At 52.3% G+C, this 27,145-nt stretch overlaps 1 protein-coding gene across 6 annotated transcripts in view; it reads left to right on the forward strand.

The window, feature by feature from the left end:
• SYNE3 (spectrin repeat containing nuclear envelope family member 3) overlaps window positions 1-27,145 on the forward strand; it is a 103,781-nt gene that overhangs the window by 48,689 nt on the left and 27,947 nt on the right. For all 6 annotated transcript variants that reach the window (XR_014148305.1, XR_014148307.1, XR_014148308.1 and 3 more), the window contains exons 5-16: window positions 1,594-1,755; window positions 3,443-3,790; window positions 7,161-7,297; window positions 8,325-8,499; window positions 15,221-15,403; window positions 16,329-16,472; window positions 17,512-17,646; window positions 20,443-20,604; window positions 20,743-20,915; window positions 21,368-21,497; window positions 23,109-23,267; window positions 26,366-26,515. Coding sequence is in view for 2 of the 6 variants with exons in the window: in XM_081829987.1 (XP_081686113.1) it covers window positions 1,594-1,755; window positions 3,443-3,790; window positions 7,161-7,297; window positions 8,325-8,499; window positions 15,221-15,403; window positions 16,329-16,472; window positions 17,512-17,646; window positions 20,443-20,604; window positions 20,743-20,915; window positions 21,368-21,497; window positions 23,109-23,267; window positions 26,366-26,515 (2,058 nt within the window). In the remaining 4 variants the exon portion in view is untranslated. The remainder of the gene's footprint in view (window positions 1-1,593; window positions 1,756-3,442; window positions 3,791-7,160; window positions 7,298-8,324; window positions 8,500-15,220; window positions 15,404-16,328; window positions 16,473-17,511; window positions 17,647-20,442; window positions 20,605-20,742; window positions 20,916-21,367; window positions 21,498-23,108; window positions 23,268-26,365; window positions 26,516-27,145) is intronic.

The raw sequence follows: 27,145 nt of genomic DNA on the forward strand, positions 1-27,145 counted from the left end.
CACTTGAAATCTTGTCTAGAAGGCCCTTCAAGAGTTACGTGACCTCCCAACATCAGCCTGGACATCTGCATAATGGGCGGGCTCGGCATCATTGGGAAAATTAAGATCGTGCTTGCCATGTTCCAGGGTTCTAGGCACATAGCGTGTGCTTATGAAAAGGAAGTCCCCTCTTTCGCTCTTCTTGGCTCTCCTTGAAAACTTCTCTCTGCTAGCCACACTCCGTGTTGATTTCTCCCTGCCTTTAGGGAAGCGTTCATTCACAGAGCCACCTTGCGCGGGGCCTGGGGAGGAAGTCAACCAGAGCCCGGTGCGTCGGGAGCCCTTGGCTCCCCCGGCGGATGACAAGGCGTGGGCAAGGCCAGGAGGAAAGCACAGGACAGAGGGAAGGCTGCTCACTGAGCCTGGGGGCAGTGGGCCAAGTCGGAGGAGGTGGGGCCTGGGGGTCAGTGTATCTGGGTGGAGCTGCTCACCTGCCCACTCCCACTCGTGTGACGAGAGAACAGGGAACAGCAAGTGACAGGAATCAAAGGCTCACAGGTATTAGGTGCTGACTAGCTGCCCAGCATGATTCTGGGGTTGTGTGAGCTCTGCATTTAATCCCACTGCACCCCAATGAGGTGGGGGACTGTTATTATTAACCGTATGTACAGGTGCGGAGACGGAGGCACGAGGCAGGCCAGGGTTCAAGCTGTGGGCAGTGGGCTCCCGAGCCCAGGGTGTTGACCGCAGGGCCCTGCCCTTGACCCGTAGGCTGCAGCACTGAGATCTGGGCCTGTGGGCAGTGGGGAGCCATGGAGGGCTTTAGAGAAATGAGGCTGTGTGATCAGGGATATGTTTGAGAAACAGAGTCCCTGGGGGCACAGGTCTTATAACAGGGACACTGCTGTTTCCCCATGACAGCCGCCCTCAGGACACCATCTTGTCCCTGAGTGGTGAGAGCGAGAGTGGGATTGTCTGCAAAGCGAGGTGGCTCCAGCTCATGCTAGCAACATCACCATACCCGTGAGGAAATGGGGGCAGCCTGCTGCTTATTTGCATGCCCTGCAGACACGGCTGGCTCGGGGCACAAATGCCATTGGGCCAGTCTTGCCTTCTGGGTTTGAATCTTGGTGCTCTCCTACCCAGGTGACCTGGGGCAAGTGCTCTCTGAGGCATCGCTCCATGCCTCAGTTTCCCCATCTGTCAAACCAGGATAATAATAATAGTGTCAGCTGATGGGGTGGGCAGGAGAGCTCAATGGGATGGTAATGCACCTCAAGTTCCTCGAGCGGTCCTGGCACCTTGGCGAGTGCTCCAGTGATCACTTTGTGTAGCAGGAGTTGTTACAATGCCCCCGTCTTGAATGCTACCCCCAGGACATGGCAGGAAAACATGTCGTTGACAGGCCCAGTGTGGACATGCTTTGACCAAGAGTTTCTTGGTTGACTCTAATAAGGTAGAGAAGAGCATCTGGGGATGTCTTTATCTTCGGCAAAAGGACAGAGGGTTGATTGCATCACACACACACACACACACAGAGGCAGGCCTTGAAGGCCAGGGGCGCTCTGGGCTGGGGACCTTCCTAGGTGGTGACTCTCCTGGATTGTCCCACAGGACAGAGTGAGTCTGCTGGAGCAGATGACCCGGGAGCATGAGCATTTCCAGGCAGATGTGGACGAGTTCCAGTTGTGGCTGAAGGCAGTGGTGGAAAAGGTGAGCAGCTGCGTGGGACGGAGCTGCAGACTGTCCACCCAGCACCGTCTCTCCATGCTGCAGGTAAACTGGGCTGTGTCTCTGTCAGAGGGGGCCACTGAGGAAACGCTCAGATATGGGGGCTCTGTGTTGTCGTTTGTTTAATAGGGTGTGCTGGGGGCCACGAGATACAAAAATCCACGGCACACAGACCCCACATGAGAAGCATGGAATCTAGTGCAATATGTTTGGGGCCTCTGCTGCTTTCTGGAAATCTCTGAGCCAGCAGGGCATTTGGAAACCCAAGGCGGGGGCAGCGTGGTCTGGACCAGTGGGTCTCAAATAGGGGACATTCCAGCAATGTCTGGAGATACCTTTTGGTGGTTACAGCAGGGGGTGGAGATGCTAATGGCATCTAGTGGGTGGAGGCCCGAGATGCTGCGACGCATCTTGTGATGCACAGAGCAGCCCCCACAATGGAGTGACCCCACTGCAGGTGTCAGAATGCCTCGGGTAAGGAACCCTGGTGTAGGCATCAGGCCTGCGGTGGTGAGAGGCTTGGTCCACTCTGGCCTTCCTGAATGGCTGTGACCTTGAATGAGCTTCTGACGTCCTCTGTAAAGGGAGTGTTAGTTACCGTCAGCAATTCAAGGACCACATTATAAGTTTTGCCATAGATATCCAGCCCCTGTACCATTTATTTCATATTTGTACTTAAGGTGACTCTTTTTTAAAAAAATCAGTGAATAATGACCCAAAAACATCTTACATGACTAGTATGAGAATGTTCATCAGACCGTATTTGTCATAGTCCCAAACTGAAAGCAAACTCAGATTTTAATCAGCAGAGTACTGGATAAACATATCGTGGAACAGGAGATATATATATAGATATCGATATAGATATATATGAATATATATATATATGAACAGGAGATATATATATAAATACTACTCACAATAAAAAAAATAAAGTACTAATATATACAACAACATGGAAGAATCTAAAGGGCATTTTGCTGAAAGAAGCCAGTTTCCAAAGCTAATATATTCTATGATTTCAGATATGTGGAGTTCTAGAAGCTTTTGGGATATTAGAAATGCTCTACATTTTGATCACAGTGTGGACTACACGGGTGTGAATATTTCTCAAAACCATCTGAACAGTAGTGCTTAGGATCTATATACTTGACTCCATGCGTTGACAGTTCAATAAAAAAGTGAAATATTTTGAAGGCACTTTCAAACAAAATAGATTTAAAGGTGTTTATATAAATTTTTTAATTAAAAGTGGATGAATATTTTATTTGAAGGGAAAATCTACATCATTGTCATGAATGGAAAACCAGCACTCCTAATTTGTAGAGAACCATAAAATAAATATAATGAAACCAAATGGGGTCACTAGGCTCTCTTTGGCTCCATACTTTTGCCAGCCGAAGGCTCCAGGCCTGAGGCTGCCTCCGTCCTCGTTAAAAAGGAAGATCAACAAACGTCAGAGAGGGTTAAAGATAGACCCAACAGAGATTTTCTCCTTGACTTAATCAAATGGCTATAAAAGACACCGGAAGGGAATTCTGTCCTCACCTTGCGAGTCAATGCTACGAAGGCAGACAGTCCACTCCTTGGAAAGGCGCCCTGGACTCTAACCTGGGAATCAGGGATGGGTGTTTAGCATGACCTTCCCCGGGACTCGGGAAAATGCAGCAGATCTTTTCTCTCTCCCCTCATGCATTTCTCCGTCTCCGCCCCACCCCCCTGCCCCCTTTAGGACATCGCCGATGATTTTCCCCAGGGTGAGAAGTCCTTGAGGAGGCTGGAGGAACAGGCTGTGGGCATCATCCAGAACACCTCTCCTCTGGGTGCAGAGAGGATCACCGAGGGACTGGAGGACATGCGCAGAGTTCTGGAGAAGCTGTGCGTCCTCTGGAAGGAGGAGGAGGAGCGGCTGCAGGGCCTGCTTAGGTCCATGGGGGCCTGTGAGCAGCAGTGGCAGCAGCTGGAGGCCGAGCTGGGAGAGTTCAGGAAGGACCTCCAGAGGCTGGCCAAGGAGGCCCTGGAGCCCGCAGCAAAGGCGGGGACCGAGGACGAGCTGGTGGCCCGCTGGAGACTTTACTCGGTAAGCAGCGTTTGGCTAAGACATGGACCGTCCAGGTGCCCTGTGTGCCTCGGGGCGTCACCACTTGGAGCTCCCTTGCCTGGGGAGGCAGGGGGCGTGAATCAAGCTAAGCCTTAAGTACACTCACTTTGGTTTCCCTGGATCTTTGGTAACCTGAGTTCCCTGGGTGTAATACGCAAGTTAGGTGTTTGTACCCATTTTGCAGATGAGGAAACTGAGGCCTGGAGAGATTTCACTCCCCCCACCCCCAACATCCCCAGGATCAAACGATGAGTCAGAGGGTAAATAAGACCAGAGGTGGATTGGCTTTGAGTTTGCCATTCCCTTGCCCAGTGGTGGGATGTGGGGTGGACTTCCTGAGCCCAGAACAGGGAGAGTTAGGTCAGAGGGAAAGTTCTTCAGTGTAGAGATGATGGGGTTCGGGGGAGACCCAGCAGACAATGCGCATCCTGGGAGGGTGGGGTGGCTTCCCACCCAGACACAGCGTGCAGAGTGCATTCGCCTTCCTCCCACCCGTGTACACACTCAGGAGGTCTGACTTATGGACAGAGAGATTTCTAAATAAGGATTCACATCCTCCCCCACTCCTATCTTTACTTACTAACTCATTGGGTTAGCTCCACATTAGTGCCATTAGGGGAAATGTCTAAAAGAAAAACTACCCAGATCCCACCTCCAGTCTGCATTGTTGTTCTGTTTTTTCTCTTCCTTCTAATGCTTGCCCATCTGCAAAAATATTTTTGTGTGGGTAGAAACAAGGCACATAGTGTTTAGGGCTCACTGAGCCTCGTAGCAGCCCAGATTCCACTGCAGCGACAACCTTTGCCCAGAGGGAACGTGCTTCCTCTTTAGGACTGTCCGCCTCAGCGCAGGTGGAGGTGGAGAGCACAGGGGTCAAGGGCGGGGGCTTTCGGGTCAGACTGCCTGGGCGCAGGTCCAGCATTCTCTCCTTGCTAACTGCGTGGTCCTGGGAGAGGTGCTTTAAACCTCAGTTGTATGCAGAACAGGAATGAACCCATGAAAGCTTAACAAGTGCTTGGCATAGCACCTGCCAAAGCCGGTTCTCAAAGAGGACAAAGTCGGGAGGGAAAGCCTAGAAAGCCCTGCCTCTGTCCCATCATGAGAGCTCCTTGCCTGCGCCCGGCTGTGTGTCGGGAAGCCTGTCCTGAGGCAGGAGGCTGACCACCTCCCTACGAACTCTCTGCCCCACCTGGTTCCAGTGTCTTCTCAATTACAGTCAAGCTGTGACTAACCGCAATCAATGAAAGGAAGCGTGGAGTTTCTGACTTTTGTTCGTAGGGGAGCATTCACACGGTTGTTGTTTGCACTTACTATGCGTTCTGTAGGAGGAAGCAGGCACACACACAGCTGACCTGCTCCAACCCAGCCCTCGGAGTGGCGGGGTGCCCTGGGACGAGGCCCACGAAACCCACCTGGTTCGGCCGGGAGCAGCCGTGGCCCAGCAGAGCAGGGGAAAGGTAGAGGGCACGTATCCCATCTTGCACCAAGAAGGAAATGTGGACTGTTCCCTCTTTTGAGAAACAGGCCTACTTCAGAGAAGGTGGTAGTGTCAGGACCCCAGGTGAAAGAGCCACGTGTTCACCTTCAAACCGACACAGTCCGGTTATTATTTACCTGGCATGCAATGTGCTGAGTGCTGGACAAACCTCTGCCGGAGGGGGGGGGGGGGCACTGCCATGATCCCCTTTTATAGATGGGGAAACTGAGGCACTCATGAGTTGAAGACTTGCCTGTGGTTATGACCCTACAGGTGGAGGCAGGGATTTGAACTTGAACCTAGACAGTCTAACTCTAGAGCACATGCTTCTAACCCGCTGTAACAGCTCAGACTCCCAGCTTTAGCAAATTAGCACAGTGAGAGGCAAGGACCAGGAGCGAGGACATCGGAGCTCAGGCTGGCCGTGATGTCCTGATCTCTCAGTCCCAGTCCCGAGACCCTCCCCCACAGAGAACAGGGCCAGGGAGTGATCTGTGGCATCCCCCTGCAGACCAGGCAGGACCATTCATCGGCTTCAGGGAGACTTTTTGTGCCTGAGGTTGAAATCAGAGCGGTTTTGTGGCTAACGCAGCGTCGACCACAGCTGCCTCACACGGCCCCCCTCCCGGGCATCCCAGCAATCCAGAAACTCAAGATGCCCACATCATGGGTGCAGAAGGCCAAGTGTCTCTTGTCCACAGCGTGGCCAGCCTTCCTGGGAGCGGGTGTGCGGGGCTTACTTGTGAATGGTTTGGAAACTGCGAGTTCACACACACCAATTGTGTCTTCCTCTTCTATGAAAACTTGTACGGATTTCATTACATTTGCTTCATGATTGAATGTGGACAGATTCCGCATCCCGCTGCCCATACGGTGTTCCCTCCTGCCCCTAGCGGCTGCCTCCCATCCATCTGAGCTTGCGCCCTTGAGCTCCACGCTGGTCCCAGTTCACTTGTGGTTCGCCCAAGACTGAGGCTGGCTGGTTCACTAGTCCCTGTGAGTGGAGGATCTGGACCAAGGCTCAAGGTTGCGTGGTGGGCAGCTGGGGAGGGGCACGACTAGGCTCCTGCTCTGTACCCAGTGCCTGGTCAAGGGGGTGGCCCCATTTTACCAATGAGGGAACAGCCCGGGGTTGCCCAGCTAGGAAGGGGTCGAGGGGGTTTCCCGGACAGCCTGTGTCATGCCAAAGCCCAGCCCTTTACACTACCTGATCTCACCTCCTACTGAGCACGGGCCGAGCAAGCATCAAGGTCAAGGTCAAATTCCGCACTTCCTAGGACAGCAGGAAAGGGCTGTGTCTGGTGTCAGAATGCAGTCCAGCGAGTGGAGTGGTTCGAGAGTGCTCAGGGGAAATATCCTCTCGGCCTGCCAATAACACGAACCAGATTCACAAAGCACCTTAGATTGTTGTTTTCCTTTAGTGCCGCAGAGTCTAAGAGCCAGAGGGCCCAGCTCCCATGTCAGGTCCACTGTCTACTTGCCCTGCAACCGTCAGGAAACTCTCAGCCAGAGTTCCCTTGGGTATACAATGGGGACACGGAGAATTACTTCCTAGGGTCTTTGCCCAGCTTCAGTGAATGGGACACCCAGAGCACTCAGCGTGGTGCAGTGTTCCCAAGATACTCGTTCTTTGTATTATTAGGTGCGGGCCCTCAGCACAACACTGAGGTCAGTGATAATAGAAAAACCACCTTGGTGAGAGCAAATCCCAAGGTCAGGGCACAGAGCGGGAGAGCAGGGCTGAGCTTCCGGAGACCCCAGTCCCTGCCCTGGGTGACGGGCTTCTCCCAGGCTAGCCCACTCCCACCTGCCACACTCGTCCCCCGGTCACTGACTCTCCCACGCCCCTCTGGTTTTGTCCCTGTGTCGTAGGCGACGCGGACAGCGCTGGTCGCTGAAGAGCCCCGGGTGGCCCGGCTGCAGGCCCAGCTGAAGGAGCTCATCACCCTCTCCCGTAACCCGCAGCCTCTCTCCGACAGCGTGGTCGCTGCCCTCCAGGAGTTCCAGAGGTATCCGGGCTGAGGGAGGTGGGACTCGGGCTGTGCCTTGAACCTCACACTCAAAGGGTCTTTTGACCTCATCGAAGGCCATCACACCTGGTAACTCTAACATAATTCTGGCGCCCTCAACCCCTGGCATTTTGTTCCCAGAAGGAGGACTGGACTTAGCTTTGTTCCATGTGGCGTGGCTCATTCACCGACTTCCATCCCGTCTCTGTGTAGCATCACAGTGGGGAGGCGTCCACCACGTAATGGCCCAAAGGGAGGGCTCTTCAGTAGACAAACACCACCCCGCTGCCTGCAGATGGTGCTGACTCAGCATCCGAGCCTGTCTTCAGACCAGCCTCTACCTCCGCCTCGGCCCCTGGGCTCAGGCAGAGCCGGGGCTCCAGTGGTCTAGCTCAGCAAACACCAGCAGATCAAAGATCCACCCGCGCTGGAGCTGAGCACAGTGTAAATTTGCAACCTGTAGCTATTTTTGCTCCATGAGCCTCAGAGGTGTTGTGAACACAGCACAACTGTCCACGTATCCAGAGCACCTTGCGTCCTTCCGCCTGATACAGAGCTTCCTTCCAAATGAACTTGGGGGCCTCCCCCTTGCTGTGTGTCTATACCTCGGAGCAGGGGCCCGGATCCAGCTTCTCTTGTTGAGGTTTTATGTGCTGGCTCCCTATGACTGGAAGTTGTAGTTGAGAGATTATTTCTAGAAATTATTAAGGCCCAGGGTGATGGTCTCTTCGATTTTGCTTTAGCTCCTGCGAGGTGCCTGGGGATAGGCAGTACCAGGCTAGGGGCTCCATGATTCCTCTTCGAGGCTTGAGATTCTCTGGTCATGAGGCTGGGCTGCAAGTCTGTCTGAGAACTGGCTTACTTCCAGTGCACGTTAATCCAGACGGGGAGACCTCTGAGGCCCCACGGCCACTCCCAGCAGCGTGTGGATGGGGGAGAGCCCACCATGGGGATAGTGTGCGCTGGGCTCCCTCGGGGTCCCGGTAGAGGCCTCAGTTCTGAACTGACCCCTCTCTCCCCCTTGCAGCATGAAGGGGAAGAGCACCAAGCTTCGCAATGCCACAGGGCTGGAGCTGTGGCAGCGTTTCCAGCGGCCTCTGCAGGATCTGCAGCTGTGGAGGGCCCTGGCCCAGAGGCTCCTGGATGTTACCGCCAGCCTGCCAGACCTGCCCTCCATTCACACCTTCCTGCCCCAGATCGAGGTAACCAGGTCCCGCCAGGAGGGCTGACCAGTGCGGGGCCGGGGGGGAGGAGGGAGGCCCCCAGCCAGACATGACACTGTAGCCCGACTTCCAGGGACAGGCGTGTTCCTGGGTGCTCCAGGAATCTGGGTAGAGTTCGCTGCATCTGCCTGGCAAGTCCTGAGTTGGCACAGGAAATGTTATCAGTGACAAAGGTCATCCTCAATTCTTGGGTGGACCGCAGGACTTTGTACTGACCCTCCCACACCCTTTCCCTCCAGGATCCTCCTGCAGATGGTCCTCTGGGGGAAGCATGAGCAATTCTAAGGGAGAACATATGAGGCCATTACCTTTACTGCATGTGTATCAGTTAGGATGCATGTGACAAGTGACAGAAATTCTGACCAATGGCAGCTTAAAATTCAGAGGCTTCCAGGTGGTTCAGGGCTGGCTTGATAGCTCAGCAGTATCTTCTAGGACCCAGGCTCTTTCTAGCTCCAAGCCACATCTCCCTTCATGGCCCCAAGATGGCTGCCACCACAGCAAGCTTGCATCTTCACGTGAACAACATCTTGTTCAAGAAGGAACAGCAAGGGGGCAAAAAGGGCTTTCTCTATTCACCATTTTGAACAGGGAGGCAAACCCTCCTTCCCAGAAGCCCAAGCAGATTCCTTACCTAGTGTTGGCCAGGTCACATGACTGTCCCTCGGCCAATCACTGGCTGAGAATGATGGGATTGCCAGGACCAGCTTATATGGATTATAGACATAACCCTGTGTTAAAATGTGATCAAAGAAGACAATTTAGATGATACGAACAAACTTTATTTAACACTTCATGAAGTGGACAGCCTCCTTTTGGAGAACTGCAAAATGGGGCAGACGGCCAGAAGGTTTCATAGGATACGGAATAAAGAACAAGGAAAAAACAGATAGAAAATATCTGATTGGCCAATGGCCAGCTTTGTTTGGGTTGAGAAGGCCAAGAGTTGGCTTGATGTTTGGGGATCGCAGACTAGATATAATGCATTTCTGGCCAAGCAGAGCATTTACGAGAACTCAAAACTTACCTGGAAGTTTCACTTGTTGCTTGGCATCCAGGGTGGAAGCAGCCCCATCTTGACCCTAGAAATTTATTTCGACACCTGTGACTGGGCACTTTGCCATCTAGACACACTGCTCATTGTTGGGTGAGCAAGAAGGAGGAATGAATGTTGGGTGAGGAGACGGTGGCATCTACCACAACTGCCCATCAACAGGCAGGCTCTGATTAGCCTGTCAACACTGCCTGATGGTATCCTGTGGAGCTCTGACGTCCATAAAATACTTTCAGGTCCAGCGAGTCTAAGACATACTGAGTGGGAGGAGACACAAAAGAGTATCAGATTATAAGCCTCATTTTATATTAATTTTCATTCTGGTTATGAAAGTCGTGCCTGCTTGGAGATGTAAAGATTTGTGAAGAAGGAAACAAAAAACGCCCAAAATCCCACAAGCCCTTAGGACCACTGTTAACATGTGGAGGGACACAACATCACATTTTCTATCCAACCCGGTATTTCTGGGGAGGCCCTTCAATACATGTAAAATTCACTTTGGGGAGCCCTGAGGATTTTACATGTGTCAGAAAAATCAATTTTAGCTCAGACAATCCCAAGTAATACCATACCCTTTATATCTGATGAAAATCCATCTAGCCATTTCTGTGCAATATGGTCACCAGTAGACAGAAGCCTTAAATAATTCGTGACAATTTTCGCATATTTGGGATCATGTTATATAGTTGTATATTCTGATATTTTTAGTTGGCACATCTGAGCTTTTTCTTGGCACAGGGGACAGACACCTCCAGATCACCTGGCCTGGAGACCAGCAAGGTTTACAATTGCGGTCCCACAGAACTATATATATTCACGTAAGAGCTGTTGCCTGAGAGTCTGGCTTCTAATCAGCCTGAAACTGGATGTTGATTGATTCCTTTTTCCCACACACTGGCAGGTCTTGGTACTCCCTCAACAATGGGAGCTATTAGAAATAAATTAGGTTGGTGGTGCCTGGCTGGCTCATTCGGTAGAGCATGCCACTCTTGAGCTCAGGGTCATGAGTTCGAGCCCCATGTTGAGCATAAAGCTTACGTTAAAAAAAAAAACAAAAACAGGCTGCTCAGACAAGCACAAAAGTTTCAGAGACAACCAAGAGCTAGGGCAAGGTTGAGCAATAAGTTTAATATCCTATACAAGGCCACTCCTTCAAGACTGGGAGAGGTGGCTTCTTCGCCTAATACATAGAAACAAACATTGATTGCTAAGCAAAATGAGGAAACAAGGAATATGTTCCAAATGAAAGAGCAAGATAAAACCTCAGGGAAAAAAAAAAAAAAGCCCTAATGAAATGGAAATAAGTAGTATACCTGATAAAGAGTCCAAAGTCATGGTCATAAAGATGCTCACTGATCTTGGGAGAAGAATGGGTGAACACAACGAGAACTTCAACAAAAATAAAATAAAATAAAATAAAATACAAGAAAGTACCAAACAGAAGTCACAGAACCAAAGAATACAGTGACTGAACTGAAAAATACACTAGAGGGTTCGGGAGCAGAAGAGACGCGGCAGAGGAAGGGATCTGTGATCTAGAAGACAGGGTACTGGAGCACACTCAGAGCAGCAAAAAGAAAAAAAGAATTTTAAAAAGTGCAAATAGCTTAAGGGACCTCGGAGACAACATCAGACAGAATAACATTTGCATTATAGATGTCCCAGAAGGAGAAGAGAGATAAAGGGGGGCAGAAAACTTACTTGAAGAAGTAAAGACTGAAAACTTCCCTAACCTGGGGAAGGAAACAAACATCCAGGCCCAGGAAGCTCAGAGAGTTCCAAATAAGATGAACCCCAAGTGACCCATACCGAGACACATGATAATTAAAATGTCGAAACTTAAAGAATCTTAAAAGTAGCAAGAGAAAAATAATGTGTTACGTACAAGGGAACCTTCAGGAGACTATAGGCAGATTTTTCAGCAGAAACTGGGCAGAGGGTCTGAATAGGCATTTTTCCAAAGAAAACATACAGGTGGCCAACAGGCATATGAAAAGGTGCTCAACATCACTCATCATCTGGGAAATGCAAAACCACAATGAGATATCACCTCACACCTGTCAGAATGGCTAGTATCAAAAAGATAAGAAAGATAAGAAATAACAAGTGTTAGTGAGGATATGGAGAAAAGGGAACCCTCGTGCACTGTTGGTGGGGATATAAAGTGATGCAGCCACTGTGGAAAACAGTATGAAAGTTCCTCAAAAAATTAGAAGTAGAACTACCCTATGATTCAGCAATTCCACTTCTGGGTATTTATCTAAAGAAAACAAAAAACACTAATTCGAAAAGGTATCTGCACCTCCATGTTCATTGCATCATTATTTACAATAGTGAAGGCCTGAAAACAACCAAAGTGTCCACTGATGGATGAATGGATGAAAGAAGATGTGATATATATATATATCTCATATATAATGGAATGCTACTCAACCATAAAAAAGAATGAAATCTTACCACTTACAGTAACATGGATGGATCTTGGGGGCATTATATTAAGTGAAATAAGTCAAGCAGAGAAAGACAAATACCACACGATCCCACCTCTATGTGGAATCTCAAAAAACAAACAAAACAAAACTCGTAGACACAGAGAACAGAATAATGGTGGCCAATGGGGCGGGGTGTCGGGGGTAGGCAAAATGAGTGAAGGGGGTCCAAGGTGTACAAACTTGCAGTTATAGAATAAATAAGTCATGGGAATGTCAGGTCCAGCATGGTGACTATTGTCAATATTGTAATGCATAGTGAAAATTGCCCAAAGAGTAAATCTTAAAAGTTCTCATTGTCATTAGGAAAAAATAATTCTAACTTTCTATGGTGACGGATGGTACTAGATTTATTGTGGTGATCATTTTTGCAGCATATACAAATATTGACTCGTTATGTTGTGCATCTCAAACCAATATAATGTTATATGTCTATTATACTTCAACTACAAATTTAAGGAAAAAAGATAAAATGTTTCCAAAAAGTCATCACTCTAAATGGCTGCATAATATGCTTTTCCATTCTTACAATATTTAGGTTGTTTCCAGTTTTCCTTGTCATCAGTTTTATATGTTGAATACCTATGTACACAGATTTTGATCTCCATTTCCATCATTTTCCTCCTCATGTTGCTGATGAGGGACCGGAGCCAGGGAGAAGTTAGGGCGTTTGTTCAAGGTCAGGCCACTTGAGAGGCAGAGCTGAGGCCAGAATGGTGGGTTCTAGCCTCTCCTCTTATATTCTTATTCCTGCTTTCACACTGGGTCCTGGGAACAGGTTTATGAAGCAGGCAAGGCAAGACAATTTTATTATTATCCTTTGACTGTTAAGGAAACCGTGTCCCAGAGAGGGGAAGGCACTTGCTCAAGGTCACACAGCAACTGAGTGTCAGGGCTGGCTTTGACCCCGGTCTGTTTGACTTGGCGGCAGGTGCTTTTCCCGCTGGATCACAATTGCATTTCCGTCCTGTCCTTCTCACTGGAGCAGAAAGCTAACCAGGACCTGTACCAGGCAGGAGGGAGAGGTACTGTCTTCCTAGAATGTGACTCAGGACTCCCAGGACAGGAGTTTCGCAGAGCAGTGTTTTGGAAAAGTGGGCAGGACTGGGTTTGTCCATGTTTAAATGCTGTTTGCTGCTGGGATCATGTCTTGGATTATGCTCACCAGGCTTTCCCAGGAAGGATGGCTTTCAGGGGCTAAGCTCAAGCTGCCAGCCCGATACATCTTGGCTCAGCTCCTACACCTAGCCTCAGAGTAGCCTATGGACTTGCAAAGTTCCTCCAGAACTGAGACACTACTAGGTCCCAACGTTGGACGTGGCTGAAATATTCGTTTCCAGAGGTGACTGTAACAAAGTGCCCAAACTCAGTGGCTTAGAGCAACAGAACCTCATTCTCTCATGGTTCCAGAGACGGCAAGGCCACGATCAGGGTGTCTGGAGGGCCATGCTGTCTCTGAAGCCTCTAGGGGAGAAGCCTTCCCTGCTTCCACTAGCTCCTGGTGTTTGCTGGTGGTTGTTGGTGTTCACTGGCCTGTAGACCCATCCCTCCAATCTCGGCCTCTGTGGTCACATGGACAGCTTCTCCCCTTCTCTTCCCTCCACGTGTGTGTGTCTGGGTCCAGATTTCCCCTTTTAATAAGCACATGGGTCACATTGGATTCGGGTCCACCCTAGTGACCTCATTTCAGCTTGGTTACCTCGGTGAAGACCCTATCTCCAAATAAAGTCACATTCGGAGGTAGTTGTGGGGGATGATGGCTAAGACTTCATATCTTTTTGCAGGGGACACAGTTCATCCCGTAAGAGCTGGTGTAATGACCCTAGCAGAGAAGGGCCGTCTGTTAGTGTGTGCGCGCTGTGGGATGTGCACCATGTTAAATGCTGTCTAGGCCTCCCCTCATGTCAGCCTCATACAGCCCCGTGAGTTGGGTGTGACTACGCCTGTTTTTTGCAGATAAGGAGACTGAGTCTCAGAACTACCCAAGGCCTCCCAGCTAGTATGGAATTCACACTCACGATGGCCAGGCCGAATTCTTAACTCCTGTGTCCAGGTTTGCTGAAAAGGGAGTGCAGGGCACCTTCTCCCTAAAGAGGCTTGTCCTCTCTCTGGCTGATCACAAGCCACATGCCTTCATGGGAAGGTTAAACCAGTTCAGTTGTGTCCGCCATGTTTGTGCTGCCCTTCCTCCGGGGACTCTCTCTGCCCTCCCAGGGCTGCTGGCAAAATTGCCTCCTCTAGGGAGCCTTCTCAGATTTCCCCAACCAGGAGTGTTCAGCTCTGCCTTGAACACCCATAGGGCTCCGTCGAAACTTTAAGGGAAATGATCACTTTGTGCCCTGAATTATAGTTACCTACCTGGCTGGGGGTCTTTGTTCTTCCTTCCCAGCTCTGTAGCTAGCTCAGTATCTCAGCAACATCACACGTATAAAATGGAAGGACTCTGGCCAGCTAAAGACAAGACCCTTGGCCTCCGGGCCCCTGGGCCCTCAGAGCAGCAAGACGTGCTTACCCCAAGCAGCGAATTAAGCAGCAGGAACCCGAGGCTCGGCCCAGGGCTTTGGGGCGGGAAGAGGGAGTGTAGGCTGGGGATGTGGTCAGGGCAGGCTTCCTGGAGGAGGTGGGGCCTGGGCTGTGCTGAGTTCCGGCTGCGTGGGAGCCAGCTACTCATCACATAAGTCTCCTTTAGGTCCTTCCTTCACCTGGCGAGCTCCTACACATCACGATTCCATGCACGTGTCACCTCCTCTGGGGGGCCTTCCTGAATTCCCACTGACCATGCTCCCCTAGGCCACTAGCCCCTTCAGAATGTCCTAAACATCACTCCCAGGGGTAGTCCCACTGCTGTCGGTGATGCGGGGTGGGGGGGGTCACTGAGGAAAGGATCACCGGACAGTGGCAGTGGGGGTGGCTAGGGAGGAGGTGGAGTTCTTGCCCAGGCTTTGGTGATAAGATGGAAGTGGGGGGCGAGAGAGCAATCGCGTTGACCCTGAAATGCAGGGCCTCCCTGATGCACCCTGCCGCCGTCTCCACCCCCGGCACAAAGGCGTGCGTCCCCCGGGCACGTGCAGCAGGACAGATGCGCTCCTGGACAGCTTCCCAGCCCGGGCCTGCCCTGCCGGGGCCCTGGACTCACCGGACGCCTTGTCTGCCGTAGGCGGCCCTGGCCGAAAGCTCCCGCTTGAAGGAGCAGCTGACGGTGCTGCAGCTGAAGAAAGACTTGCTGAGGAGCATCTTCGGCCAGGACAGAGCGGCGGCCCTCTTGGAGCAGGTGGTGAGCTCCGTGCGGGACCGGGACCTGCTGCACAACAGCCTTCTGCAGAGGAAAAGCAAGCTGCAGGTGGGTGTCCCGGGCCTTCCTGGGAGGGAGGGGGGCGACCTGCATTCCTGCCTCAGCTGCACCACTGGCCGCTGGGTGGCCTGCCCTCTCCCTCTGTCCCCACGGCCTCAGCTCCTCGGCTGTACACCGGGTGCAGTGAACGAGCGAGCCTTCTCACTGGTGTCCTAGGCACCTGCCGCCCCCACCTCTGCCCCCCTCCAAGCCGCCCTCTACACCGCTGTCACACAGAACTGGCTTCCCCAGAAGGGTGGGGGCGGGTGTCAAAGGAGAAAATGCAGAGAAAATCGCCTGTAAAATTAAACCACCATAGAGCTGAACACCAATATTATTAGGAACACATTTCTGAATGACGACCCCGAAGTTAAGGTGTAAGGTGGCGGGTGATGGGGAGTGTATTCTTTCACATAACAGACATGAGCTGAGCGTGAGCTGCTCACGGGGCTCTGAGAGGGGCCGGGCACTCACCGGGAGCTTCTTTCACATCTGGGATCCGTCTCACCCAAGGAGCCAACATTCAGCCCACATCTGAGGGTCAGTGGGGCAGAGGGTCTCTGCGGCAGCTCGTCCAGCTCTGCCCTTGGAGCCGGAGAGCAGCTGTAAAGGAGTGGGCATGGCTGTGTCCCAATAAAACTTTATTTACAAAAACAGGCCTCTGGTGGGATCTGGTGTGGATGTGTTACGAGATGTAGTTCTGTACTAGAGAGCAGAACAGCCGTCATGTGAGGACCCCACGGTGATTCCAAGGAGGGCGTCCAACCCCCGCAAGGGCTCCAGGAAGGCTTCCTGGAGGGGGTGATGCCTGACTGGGTATGAGACAGCCAGGAGAAGGCTGAAGAAAGAGCGTATTGTTGTGAGTGGCAGGTTGTACAAGGTGCCTGTGAGGAAATTTCTTAATTTCTGTGCTGCCCGTTGTGTGTCTCCGCAGAGCTTGCTGGCCCAACACAAAGATTTTGGGGCTGCTTTTAAGCCCCTCCAGAAGAAGCTCTCAGACCTCCATGGCAGGGTCCAAGCTGAGAATGGGCTTCAGCAGGACCTTCCTGGGAAACAGGCCCAGCTTTCAAGGTTGCAGGTAAGGGCTTGGTGGGGCCCGAGTGGCCTGGCTCGGGTTCTCCGCTGCGCCCAGAAGCAGCTCCCCTCCGGCAGCAATAACTGGCCAAACAGCCACCACCGAGCCCCTTCACCTGAGCTCTGACCTTTCGTCTGAATCGCTGCTGATTTATCTGGTGGTTTCTGGCCTCTGAGAGACCTTTAGTACCTGCAAACTGCGGATTCTGGAGCCCAACAAAATGATGTTTACTCTGTGATTCCAAAGTCTAACATGTGTATTCATTTTTCTTTAAATTGCTTTGCTAAGTGTTCCTCATGAGTACAGAGGTCCAGTTAAATAATCGGATTTTGAAAGTAAGAATAAATGTTTTAAAACACATGCAGACTGCACACAGGCTGACTGTTGATAATTATCGGCTTGATAAGGAGCTTGCAAGATTTTAAATGCGTGCGATACAATTGTTTTAAAACTCCAGCATAGCTCATGCATACATTAAGAGGGTTCTTGGGAAGACATTAAAAATGGTGCATTCGGGGGCTTTGAAACTCAAGTTGGGGTGTGATTCTTCACAAAGAGAGGTGGTCATCAAGTAAGAGTTCAGATGGGAGTTTGCTCCCCAGAGATGCCTTCCAGGCTGGTGTCCCAGAATTTTTTTTTTTTTTTTAAGATTTTGTTTATTTATTTGACAGAACGAGAGAGAGACAGCTCGAGCAGGGGGAGTGGCAGGCAGAGGGAGAGGGAGGAGCAGACTCTCCGGTGAGCAGAGAGCATGACGTAGGGCTTGATCCCAGGACCCTGGGATCATGACCTGAGCCAAAGGCAGACACTTAACAGACTGAGTCACCCAGGCGCCCCGTCCCAGAATATTTTTGTCTCCTTTTAAAAATCTCACCAGCTCTGAGAGGAGGCCCATCAGATGGCCATATGGTGCAGCTCTCGGGGTGGGGTAGCCCCATCATGCCAGGACCCTCCCAAGCTCCCCCACTCAGAGGCGCCCCCCACCCTGATCAGCTCCAATGACAAGAGGCAAACAGGACAGCCACACTCGCTTTTCCTGCAGGGGCTGCAGGAAGAGGCGCTGGACCTGGGGGCACAGATGGAGGCCATGAGGCCTCTCGTCCAAGGGAACCCCGGCCACCAGCACAAAATGGACCAGATTTCCACCGACTACCAGGCCCTGCAGAGGTCTCTGGAGGTAAACCTGGGCACCTGGGATCCTACACTCCGGGGGTCTTTCTCTGCCTTTTCTTCCTTTTTCCTTCAAACCTTTCCATTTTTCTTTTTCCCTTCCTTTCTTCTCTTCCTCATTCATTCAGCAGATGATTAGTGAGCGCCTCCTGTATGCCAGGCAGTGTTCTGGGCCCCAGCCAGACAGCCAAAGCCCCTGCTCCCTGGGGGATTATATTCTAGTGGGTAGATGGACCATGAGTCAGCAAAGCAGCAGGTTCAGATACAAATCCAGGTGTGCCAGGAGGCCAAGGAACAGAACAGGCTGCTCTGCTCCCCACAGCAGCCCTGGGGTGCAGTGGGCATTGGCTGTGTTAAGGGCAACTGAACGTTGTAGGGCGGCTGCTCGGAGCCTCCTCTGCAGTGCCCTCTAGCGGCCGCCTGGGGCTCCGTGGGGTACGCACATTTCTGATGGCCCCTTGAGCCCTGGGAATGGAATGGGGTGCAGGCTTCTTCAAAACTGGCCTGAGGACAAGTTTCAGTGGCTGATTCAGATGGGGGCCTGGGTCTGCCTTTGTCACGAGTACCCTGGGGATTGTGGAGCCGGCTGTCAGGCAGCCATTCCTCAAGAAAACTTAGTCTAAGGTGGGCTTCTCCACTCTACCGGACCCAGCCTATTTTAATAACAAATGTTCCCAACATCCCATGCCATCCCGAAACTCAGAGAGAGTATAAGTGACCCACACAATTTAAGAATGGCATGTAATGCCCTTCCTGTAATAGGAAAGAAAAAGGGCAAGTTAGAATAAAATGCTTGTCTTTCATGTAAGCGCTGAAGGTGGTCACAGGAAGATGCGCCCCGCCTGGGTGACAGCCGAAATGCCTCTACTTTATGAGATTCTCTGAAAACGTGAACAACCTTTGGTAAAGTTTCAGTCACACCAAAGCACAGTCTTCCATCAGTTGACGAAATAGAGGCATTCCTGGAAAAATCAGCATGTTTATTAGAACTGCAGAAACCTCTGTGTTTGTCCCTCATCTGGGGAAAGCGTCCGAGCTCGGGTCATGATGGGCAGGGTTTTCAGCACTGTGGATTCAGGCAGGGCACGAGGAAACCTTGCAGGCCGTGGGGCAGCAGGATGGCAACACCTGTCGCTCTTACTGTATCTGCAGGTGTCATCCCTGCCCCATCACTGTCACAACAATCAAACCCCCCTCCCCCCCCGCCCCGCCCCGTGAGCTTCCAGGAAACACGGCTTCACCTGTAGATGCCCATTGATCTAAGTGATGCCTAAGGTCTAGATGAACTAATGCTGGCGGAATGCTGATACTCCAATGCTCTCGTGACTCTTCATTTATTGTCTACATACTTCTTCAAAGAAGTCGTGCCCCCCTTTTATTACTGTGGTACTCAGGGCTTTTTAAATCTAATAAGTGCTAATAAGTCCTTCCCCCACAGCCCAGGTGATCCTCCTGTCTCCCCCTGGGGGGCACCTACCCCCCTAAACGACCCGAGGCTATTGAAAGCATGGGGTCTGAGCTGGTGAGCAGGGGACAGGAGGGGTGGTGGTGGTGGTGACATTGTGGAGAAGAGTCTTAGGTGACTCTTCAGGCTCTGGTCACTGGTTTGTTGCAGGAAGATGGGATGCACTGTCTCTGCGTCCCCAGCTCTAGTGGGCCTGGCGTCCAATGGTGTCAGCCAGCATCTGGAATGCAGGAGGGCAGGGCCCATGGTGGCCTCTGCCAGGGATCACAGGAGACCCTGGGGTCTGAGTGCTCTGCAGTGGGCTGAGAGGGAGGGCTCAGAGGGCCCCAGGTTGGGTGACCAGGAGGACAGGGGCCCTCCTTCCCTGAAGACAGAAGAACAAGGCCCCAGCCTCAGAGAGCTGAGAGTGGCTGACCCAGAGGAGGGGGGGAGGGGCGGGGAAAGCAAGACCATTTCAAAAATTATCAGAGTATAATCAGATACAGAAAAGCAAACATCTAAGTGTGTAGTTTGATGAATTTTTTAAAACTGTCCCCATTACCAGTACCCAGATCATGACACAGAATCACAGAATAATAGTGGCTTCACCCAGCCCCCAAAGGCCCTCATGCCCCCCACGGTCACTGCCCACCACTCCTGGCACCTGACTTTCAACTTGGAACACCATGGATTGGGTTTGCCTGATTTTATACGTTATTTTCATTGAATCAGAAACGTTTTCTTTTGTCTCTGGCTTCTAGCTGTCCACTCATTCATAATGTATTAGATTGTTGCGTAGATTGCTCATTCTTGCTGCTGTAAAATATTCCACTGTCTGAAGCGACCTCAACATACGTATCCATACTTCTGTTGATGGCCACTTGGGTAGTTTCCAGTTTGGGGCTATCAGAAGCAACACCACATGCATGCCTTTTGGTGAAAATATATTTGTATCTGTTATGTAGACACCCAGGGTGAAATGGTTGGGTCATAGGGATGCCTGTGTTCAGTTGTAGTAGATACTGACCTAGGGTTTCCCCCAGTGGGGTATGATTGATACCCACACTAGCGGTGGGCAGGAGCTCCGATTGCCCACACCCTCATCCAGACATGGTACCATCTATAAAAGTTAAGACAGGCTTAGAGATACTTTAAACCAGAGTTGGTTTTTCCAGAATAAATTCCCTGTCCTGGGCAGAAGGGAGGACTCACCTCTTGTGTTCCTGCTGGGTGGGGAGCCCTGGCGGGGGGGCATCTTGCCCCAGGGCAGGTCCGGGGGTCCTGCAGAATGGAGGGGCCCAGAGTCCCAGTGGCCGCCAGCGCTCAGAGCGCCCTGGGCCCCCCGGGGCTGTGCTACAGGATCTCACAGACAGGAGCCAGCAGAGTGTGCGGGAACACTGCACCTTCCACCACGAGCTGCTGGAGCTGCGACAGTGGATTGCCATGGTCACTCAGAAGCTGGAATCACACCAGGAGGATGCGGGCCCATGGGACGCCCAGTCCCAAGAGGTCAAAGTCGAGGTAAGGTGGCTGTCCCAGTTCCCTCACTTGCCTCCCAGAAGGCAGGCTTGGGAGGCCAAAGATTCCACACGGGGGAGCAGAGACCCCTGCCCCGAGAGCTCACTGTGGGGGCTGCGTGTTCGCATGTGTGTCCTTTAGAGGCTGCTGGCTGAATTCCCGGAGAAGGAGGCCCAGCTGCCCCTGGTCGAAGCGCACGGCCAGCTGGTGATGAAGAAGTCTTCTCCGGAAGGGGCTGCCGTGGTCCAGGAGGAGCTAGAGGAGCTGATGGAGTCGTGGCAGGCCCTGAGGCAGCTGGAGGAAAGCCTGCTGATGTGAGGGGGTCCCCGGCTCTGAGCCTAGTCTCAGGCAACACCCCCTTTCCATGCAGGGGAGAGCTCAGTGGTGCCCTTAGAACAGGAGGCTGGAGTTCGGCTGGGTGCCGAGCATGGCGCCAGGTGCCTCCGTGCATCTCCGCTCTGGCCCAAGGACAGTTCTAGTGGGAGCAGTAGAAGCCGGGGAGTGCCCCAGCGGGGCGGCGGCGGGGGGTGAGCCTCCAGCCCGTGCTGGCTTGGGCCTCGCCTGCATCGATGGGTATAGGCACTTTAATGACAGCATAAGGTGGGTCTCCAGTGGGAAACTGGGAATGCACGTGCCTGGGGAACGTTCTGACAAACCCGAAGGATAGTCGACCCGAAAGATCGGCTCCTGCCACGTGATGCCCCGGTGACCTGGTGAGTCCCCATTGCATCACCGCAGTGACTGGGCCGGTCGTTCGTCTCTTTAGCCTCATCAGAAACCGGCAACTGCAAAAGACGGAAGTGGATTCAGGGAAGAAAATGATTTTCACCAACAACATCCCGAAGGCTGGGTTTCTCATCGATCCCATGGATCCTGTTTCCAGGCGTCCCCGTCAGGTGCGTCTGCCTAGTGGGGCTCCCTGGGCCCTGGGAGGCTGGGGCCGGAGTCAGGGATGCGGGGGGTGGTCTTCAACAAAGCCCCCTCCCCTCCAGGGGCCACACGCTCAGCTCAGGACTCGGCCACGTCCCATCCTGGGTGAACCTGTCCCTGCTCCTTGTGCCACGGCACAGAGGGACCTGGAGACCCCAGACCCAGGCCACAGGGAAGGTCAGAAGCGTCCCTCGGGCAGACAGGTCCTCACCCCTCGGAGAAGACGTAGCCAGCCGGCCCTACAGGGCTGAGAGCTTCCTGCTGGCCCCGGATTGAGTCATGCAGGCTGGGTCCCTTTTTTGTGCCATAAGCTGTATTTTGTCCAAAAGATCTAGCCTAATGACCTAGTGTCCATCCCTTCTCTTGACGGCTTTTAAAACAAGGAACAGCATTGCAAAGACGTTCCCTCCTCGTTCTTCAGAAGCCACACGCCATCTCTCAGTCTCCCCTGTATTCTTGTACTGCCCCTTCCCGAATCACCTGCCGAGCGTGGCTGTCCCCGGACGCCTGCGCTCGGGGCCGGGGCCAGCTGTGGGCGAAGCGGAGGCGCTTCTGACCCGCAGGAACGCAGACCCCAGTGCAGAGCCTCTTGACACTGCAGTGTGCTCCCCGCGTAGGAAAACGCAGATCCCGCTTCGGCAGGGCCCAGGACTCTGCATTTCTTGAAGCTGGAGGGGGACGCCCGGGCTGCTAGGCCTCGGAGCGCATTTTGAGGAGCGAGGAAGTGGGAACCACAGGCAGTTAAGTAAGGGCAGTGGGCTGGGGCAGAGGGCAGATGCTGTAGGAGCTGATGCAGAGAGACGGGGACCCAGTTCAGAGACAGCAAAGGCCTCCTGGGAAAACGTAGGGGAATCCTCATGGCCCAGCGGGAGTCAGGGAGAGGAGAGGAGGGGTGTGTCCCGTGCAGAGGAGACGGTGTGAGACACACAGAGGGAGAGAGCACAAGTGCCAGGGGTCAAGAGGTGTCTGGGGCTCGGGCTCCGGGGGTGGGGGTGTTGGCGGGAAGGTGGTTGGCGGCATGGGGTCCAGCAGAGCCAGGACTGAGGCTCTCAGAGGGCCACACCGACGGCCTTGCTGGACGGACTTGCATTTTAGATGGCTCCCTCTGGCTGCAGAACCCGGAGAGGGACAGGTGTGTGCAAGGGTGACCACCGTTATAGCCATCCTGGCAAGGAATGGTGGTGGCTGCCACTAGGAGACAGCAGGTGACCACGATGACCCACTGTCACAGCTCCAGCAGCTCGGGGCTGAAAGTGCAGTGATCCTGCGCGGTCTGCAGGCACCCATCCACGAGGTCCCGCGGCACAGCCCCGGGGGGCCCAGGGCGCCCTGAGCACCAGCCCACACTGACCCCCTGGGCCACCCCAACCCCGCAGGACCCCCGGACCTGAATCAGAATTAAACTCCTAACGTGGCCACACTGAATGGAGAGACGTGCCCCCTCCCACCCAGTCCTCTCTCCTTACCTTTGGGCATCCTCATCCCCACCCTCTACCTCAGAGGAGACCCCCGGGATGCGGGCCCAGGGGGCTGTTTCACCTCTGATGCATTGGTCATGCTGCTGCGTGTTCCTTCAGGCAAACCCGCTCCAGGAAGACGGCAGCCATGAAGGTTTCTCCCAGCTCCTGAGGGACTTCGAGCAGTGGTTAGAGGTGGAAAATGCCAAGCTGGTTAGAATCATCGCGATGAGAACGGCCACCGCCAAGGATTTGAAGACCAGGGAAACGAAGCTACAGGTTTGTTCCCACGGAAAGGCCCTCTGTCCACAGGGTTTGCCCCCGTGGACGGGTTTGCCACCAGGGAGTTCTTCAAAAAAAAAAAGAGCACACACATGGCTTGTGAGCCATTTTTATTTGTGTATAAATAACAGTTCTTAAACTTTTTTGGTTCATGTATTTTAGAAGAACCATTCATTCATTCAGCCTACGTCTGTATTTCCCCAACTTGGAAAATATCACTACTAATCACGACTCTGAAATCAGTTAGCTGTTGCTGTGTAACAAATCATCCCAACCATTTGTGGCTTCAGACAGCAAATGCTCATTTAACTCATGATTCAGAAGTTTGGCAATCTAGGCTAAGCCCATCGGGGCAATGCTTCTGGTTTTGTGGGGCTCCCTGATTTGCTGTCAGTTATAGGTTGGCTGGGTGGCTCTACTCTGGGGGTTGGCAGGCTGCTGGAGATGAGCATGAGATGGACCACACATCTCTTCTCCTCTTGTGGGGCAGCCCAGGTTTCTAGTAGCAGAGGCATTGTCCAAGGGCGAGTGGGAGCACCCAAGGCTTCTGGGGCCTAGAGTAGGAACTGCCGCATTACTTGTCCAGTATTCTGTTGGACAAAGAAAATCACAAGGCCAAGCCAGATTCATGCGGAGGGAAAACAGACTCCACCTCTTGAAGGGAAGGACTCAAGGTCATATTACAAAGGGAATGGATATGGCGGGGGGAGGTGGGATGGGAGCATCGTTGTCATTTTTGCCATCCTTCTACCACCAGTCTTCTTTCTACTCCACTCCCACATCTGAATAGTCCCCCACCCCTCCTGGATTCCACCTCCTGGGTGTGTTTTGTTCTGCACCCTCTTGCTACCACTATGTTAATCTAGGTACTTACCATCTCTAACCTTGATTTATGGCAGTAGGTTCTCAGCTGGCCTCCTTCCTTCCTTTTGGGCCCCCATCCAGGTCACAGCTCAATTCTGCAGCCAGAGTGACCTTCAGCATCATAAATCTGGCTTTGTTCTTCCCTTGATGAGAACCTTTCAGTATAGAGTCCAACCCCACCCCCACCTTAAGCATATCACATGAGGTCATTCTCAACCAAGCCCCAGCCTACCTGTCTTTTTCCTAATTTCTCAGCAGTTCTACTATGATATGTTAGGGTTTGGATTTCTTTTCAGTTCTCTTATTTGGAATTCATCTGGATTCTGGAATCTGTGGTCTAGAGTCTTTCTGGAAAATTCTCTGATACTTTCTTAACTTATTGCCTCTTAACATATCGCCTTGTTTCTCTTCCCCTCTCCTTCTGTGTTGCTGCTGAAACATGGTATTCCTTCTCACTGTGGGCTCTATGTCTCCTCCCTTCTCTTGTGTCTTGTTCATCCTCAAGTCTCTTCCTGTTGCATTCTGTAGAGTTTTTCTACCCTACCTTCCAGTTTACTAATTCTCTCTTTAGCTGTGTCTCATTCACTATTACACATGTCTGTTATGCCTTCAACTTTTGATACTATATTCCCCTGTTCTAGAATTTCTACCCAGTTCTCTTGAAATACCACTCTGTCACTTTTCGTAGCTTCCAGATCCCTGCTGAACTTTTTAAGCCTGGCTTTTAATTCTTCGAGCCTAGTAAAGAGACCTGTTTTACCGAGTGTGTCTAATAACGAGTGTGTCTAATAATTCTAATATCTTAAGTCATTTTAGGAACGTTTTTTCTGCGTGTTGTTTCTGCCTGTTCTTGTTGTCGGTGTCTTGCATGTATGGGGCTGCTTTTTTTTTTTTTTAAGATTTATTTATTTATTTGAGAGAGCGAGAATGAGAGAGAGTACATGAGAGGGGAGAGGGTCAGAGGGAGAAGCAGGCTCCTCGCTGAGCAGGGAGCCCGATGTGGGACTCGATCCCGGGACTCCAGGATCATGACCTGAGCCGAAGGCAGTTGCTTTAACCAACTGAGCCACCCAGGCGCCCTGGGGCTGCTTTGATTATGTGTGATAGAGGTATTATGGGGGTCATTTGAGGTTGAGGATCATCTCTTCTCCAGAGGGGATTTTGTTTGTGGCTTCCAGGCAAGGAGGGCTTTCTTGTTCTGAAGCCAGGGAATCGAAGTTCAATGTTGGAGGCTCCCTGCGCTCCTGGTGACTTGGAGTGGGCTTCGGTCCACACAGGGTGTGAGTTTATTTCGGATTCACCTTTAGGAGCCTCAGCCACAGGGGGAGCGGGTTATGAGAGTCTCCACCCCTACAGAGCCCAGACCTTGACCTTTGTCTCCATAGCCCCAGTGAGGCTGCCAAAAGCATGATCTGTTTCACAACTGTTTCTTCCAGAACGGCAGGTGTCCTGCAGGCAAAAGCAGGCCTAAACACTGGGCTTACTTCTCTGGGCTTCATCACTTCCCAGATTTTAGCCTGATGTGCCTCGCCCTCTTGCCAACTCTTTGATGCCTTTTAAGTGTTTTTAATACTTTGTCCTCTCGAGGTTTGGTCCAATCACCTAGGGGATTATGAGCAGGGAGTCCTTCCCGCAGACCTCCTACCTCACATTTGGCCACGACTCATTTCTCGCCATCACTGCCCAACTCCAGCCGTATCAGAGACGACTTGCAATTGCCCCAGGTTAAGCCTCCTTACTCTTGTACAGCTCTCATTCTAGTGGGTTCTGAGAAGCTAAGCAAACTGCCCGTATCACACTACGAGCAGGGTGGGGTGAAAGCAGGGCTACAAAGCCAGAATTTAGACCCATGCACTCCGATTTAGAGCCCCACTCTTACCCCCACATCACTACGGCTCAGGAGTCCCGAAGATAATCTGCCCAATCCCAATAGCACACGCCCAGGCTTAACCATGCCAACAGAAAAGTCATAGCTTTTTATAATGATGGCAACTCTTATGTCAAGCCCTCCAGAGGACTTGGTTCTAGAACATCAGAGATGGAAGTGACCGTGGAGGTCATTCTGTATTGTTCCAGAAAGCGACTGCCCGTGGATTTGCACGATGGGATGCTCACTTTACAGGCTCTGCCAGCCTCCTCTCAAGTGAAATTTGACAGGCTCCTGCTGACCGTCCCGGTGGGGCCGTCTGGGCCATCTGGAGGGCACATGTGACACTGCTTTTCCCCCACAGGAGCTGGAGGCTCGGGTGCCAGAAGGTCAGCATCTCTTCGAGAACCTCCTCCATCTCGGGCCAGCAAGGGAGACCTCCAACGAGCTGGAGGACTTGCGTTACCAGTGGATGCTGTACAAGTCCAAGCTCAAGGACTCTGGCTACCTGCTGGTAGGTGCTAAGGAAGCGCGGGCCCCAGGCCCCGGGGATGGGACTCCGGCTGAGCCCGGGTTCATGTGGGGAGACAGAGCTGGGCCATGCTCACGGGTCCTAGTGCTTGGCTTTAAGATGTCACGTGGCCATCCTGCCACCCCATGTGACTGGCGCTCCAGGAACGATGGCAGGAGCCGTCCCGGTTAATGTTTCAGGAGCGCTTTGCTGCCTTCAGGACCCCATTCAGTCCTGTCTCCAGTCTCCAAAGGGCTGGCGGGGGGGGCGGTGATGGCTGAGACTCTGAGAATTGGAACTCCTGGAGTCATGGAGCTGGGAAGCAGCAGAGCCAGCATTCAGAATGCCCCGCTGGGGAAGGCGTGATAGAGGGGAGCATGGCCCTGGGGTCCCCGTGTCCCTTTGCACAAAACAATAGTAATAGTCATGAGAGCCTTTTTTTTTTTTTTTTTTTAAAGATTTTATTTATTTATTTGACAGAGAGAGACACAGTGAGAGAGGGAACACAAGCAGGGGGAGTGGGAGAGGGAGAAGCAGGCTCCCCGCAGAGCAGGGAGCCCGATGCGGGACTCGATCCCAGGACCCTGGGATCATGACCTGAGCTGAAGGCAGTCGCTTAACCAACTGAGCCAC

The sequence above is a fragment of the Leptonychotes weddellii genome, chromosome 9, assembly GCF_054177405.1.
Source record: "Leptonychotes weddellii isolate Sample4059 chromosome 9, ASM5417740v2, whole genome shotgun sequence".
Taxonomy (NCBI): domain Eukaryota; kingdom Metazoa; phylum Chordata; class Mammalia; order Carnivora; family Phocidae; genus Leptonychotes; species Leptonychotes weddellii.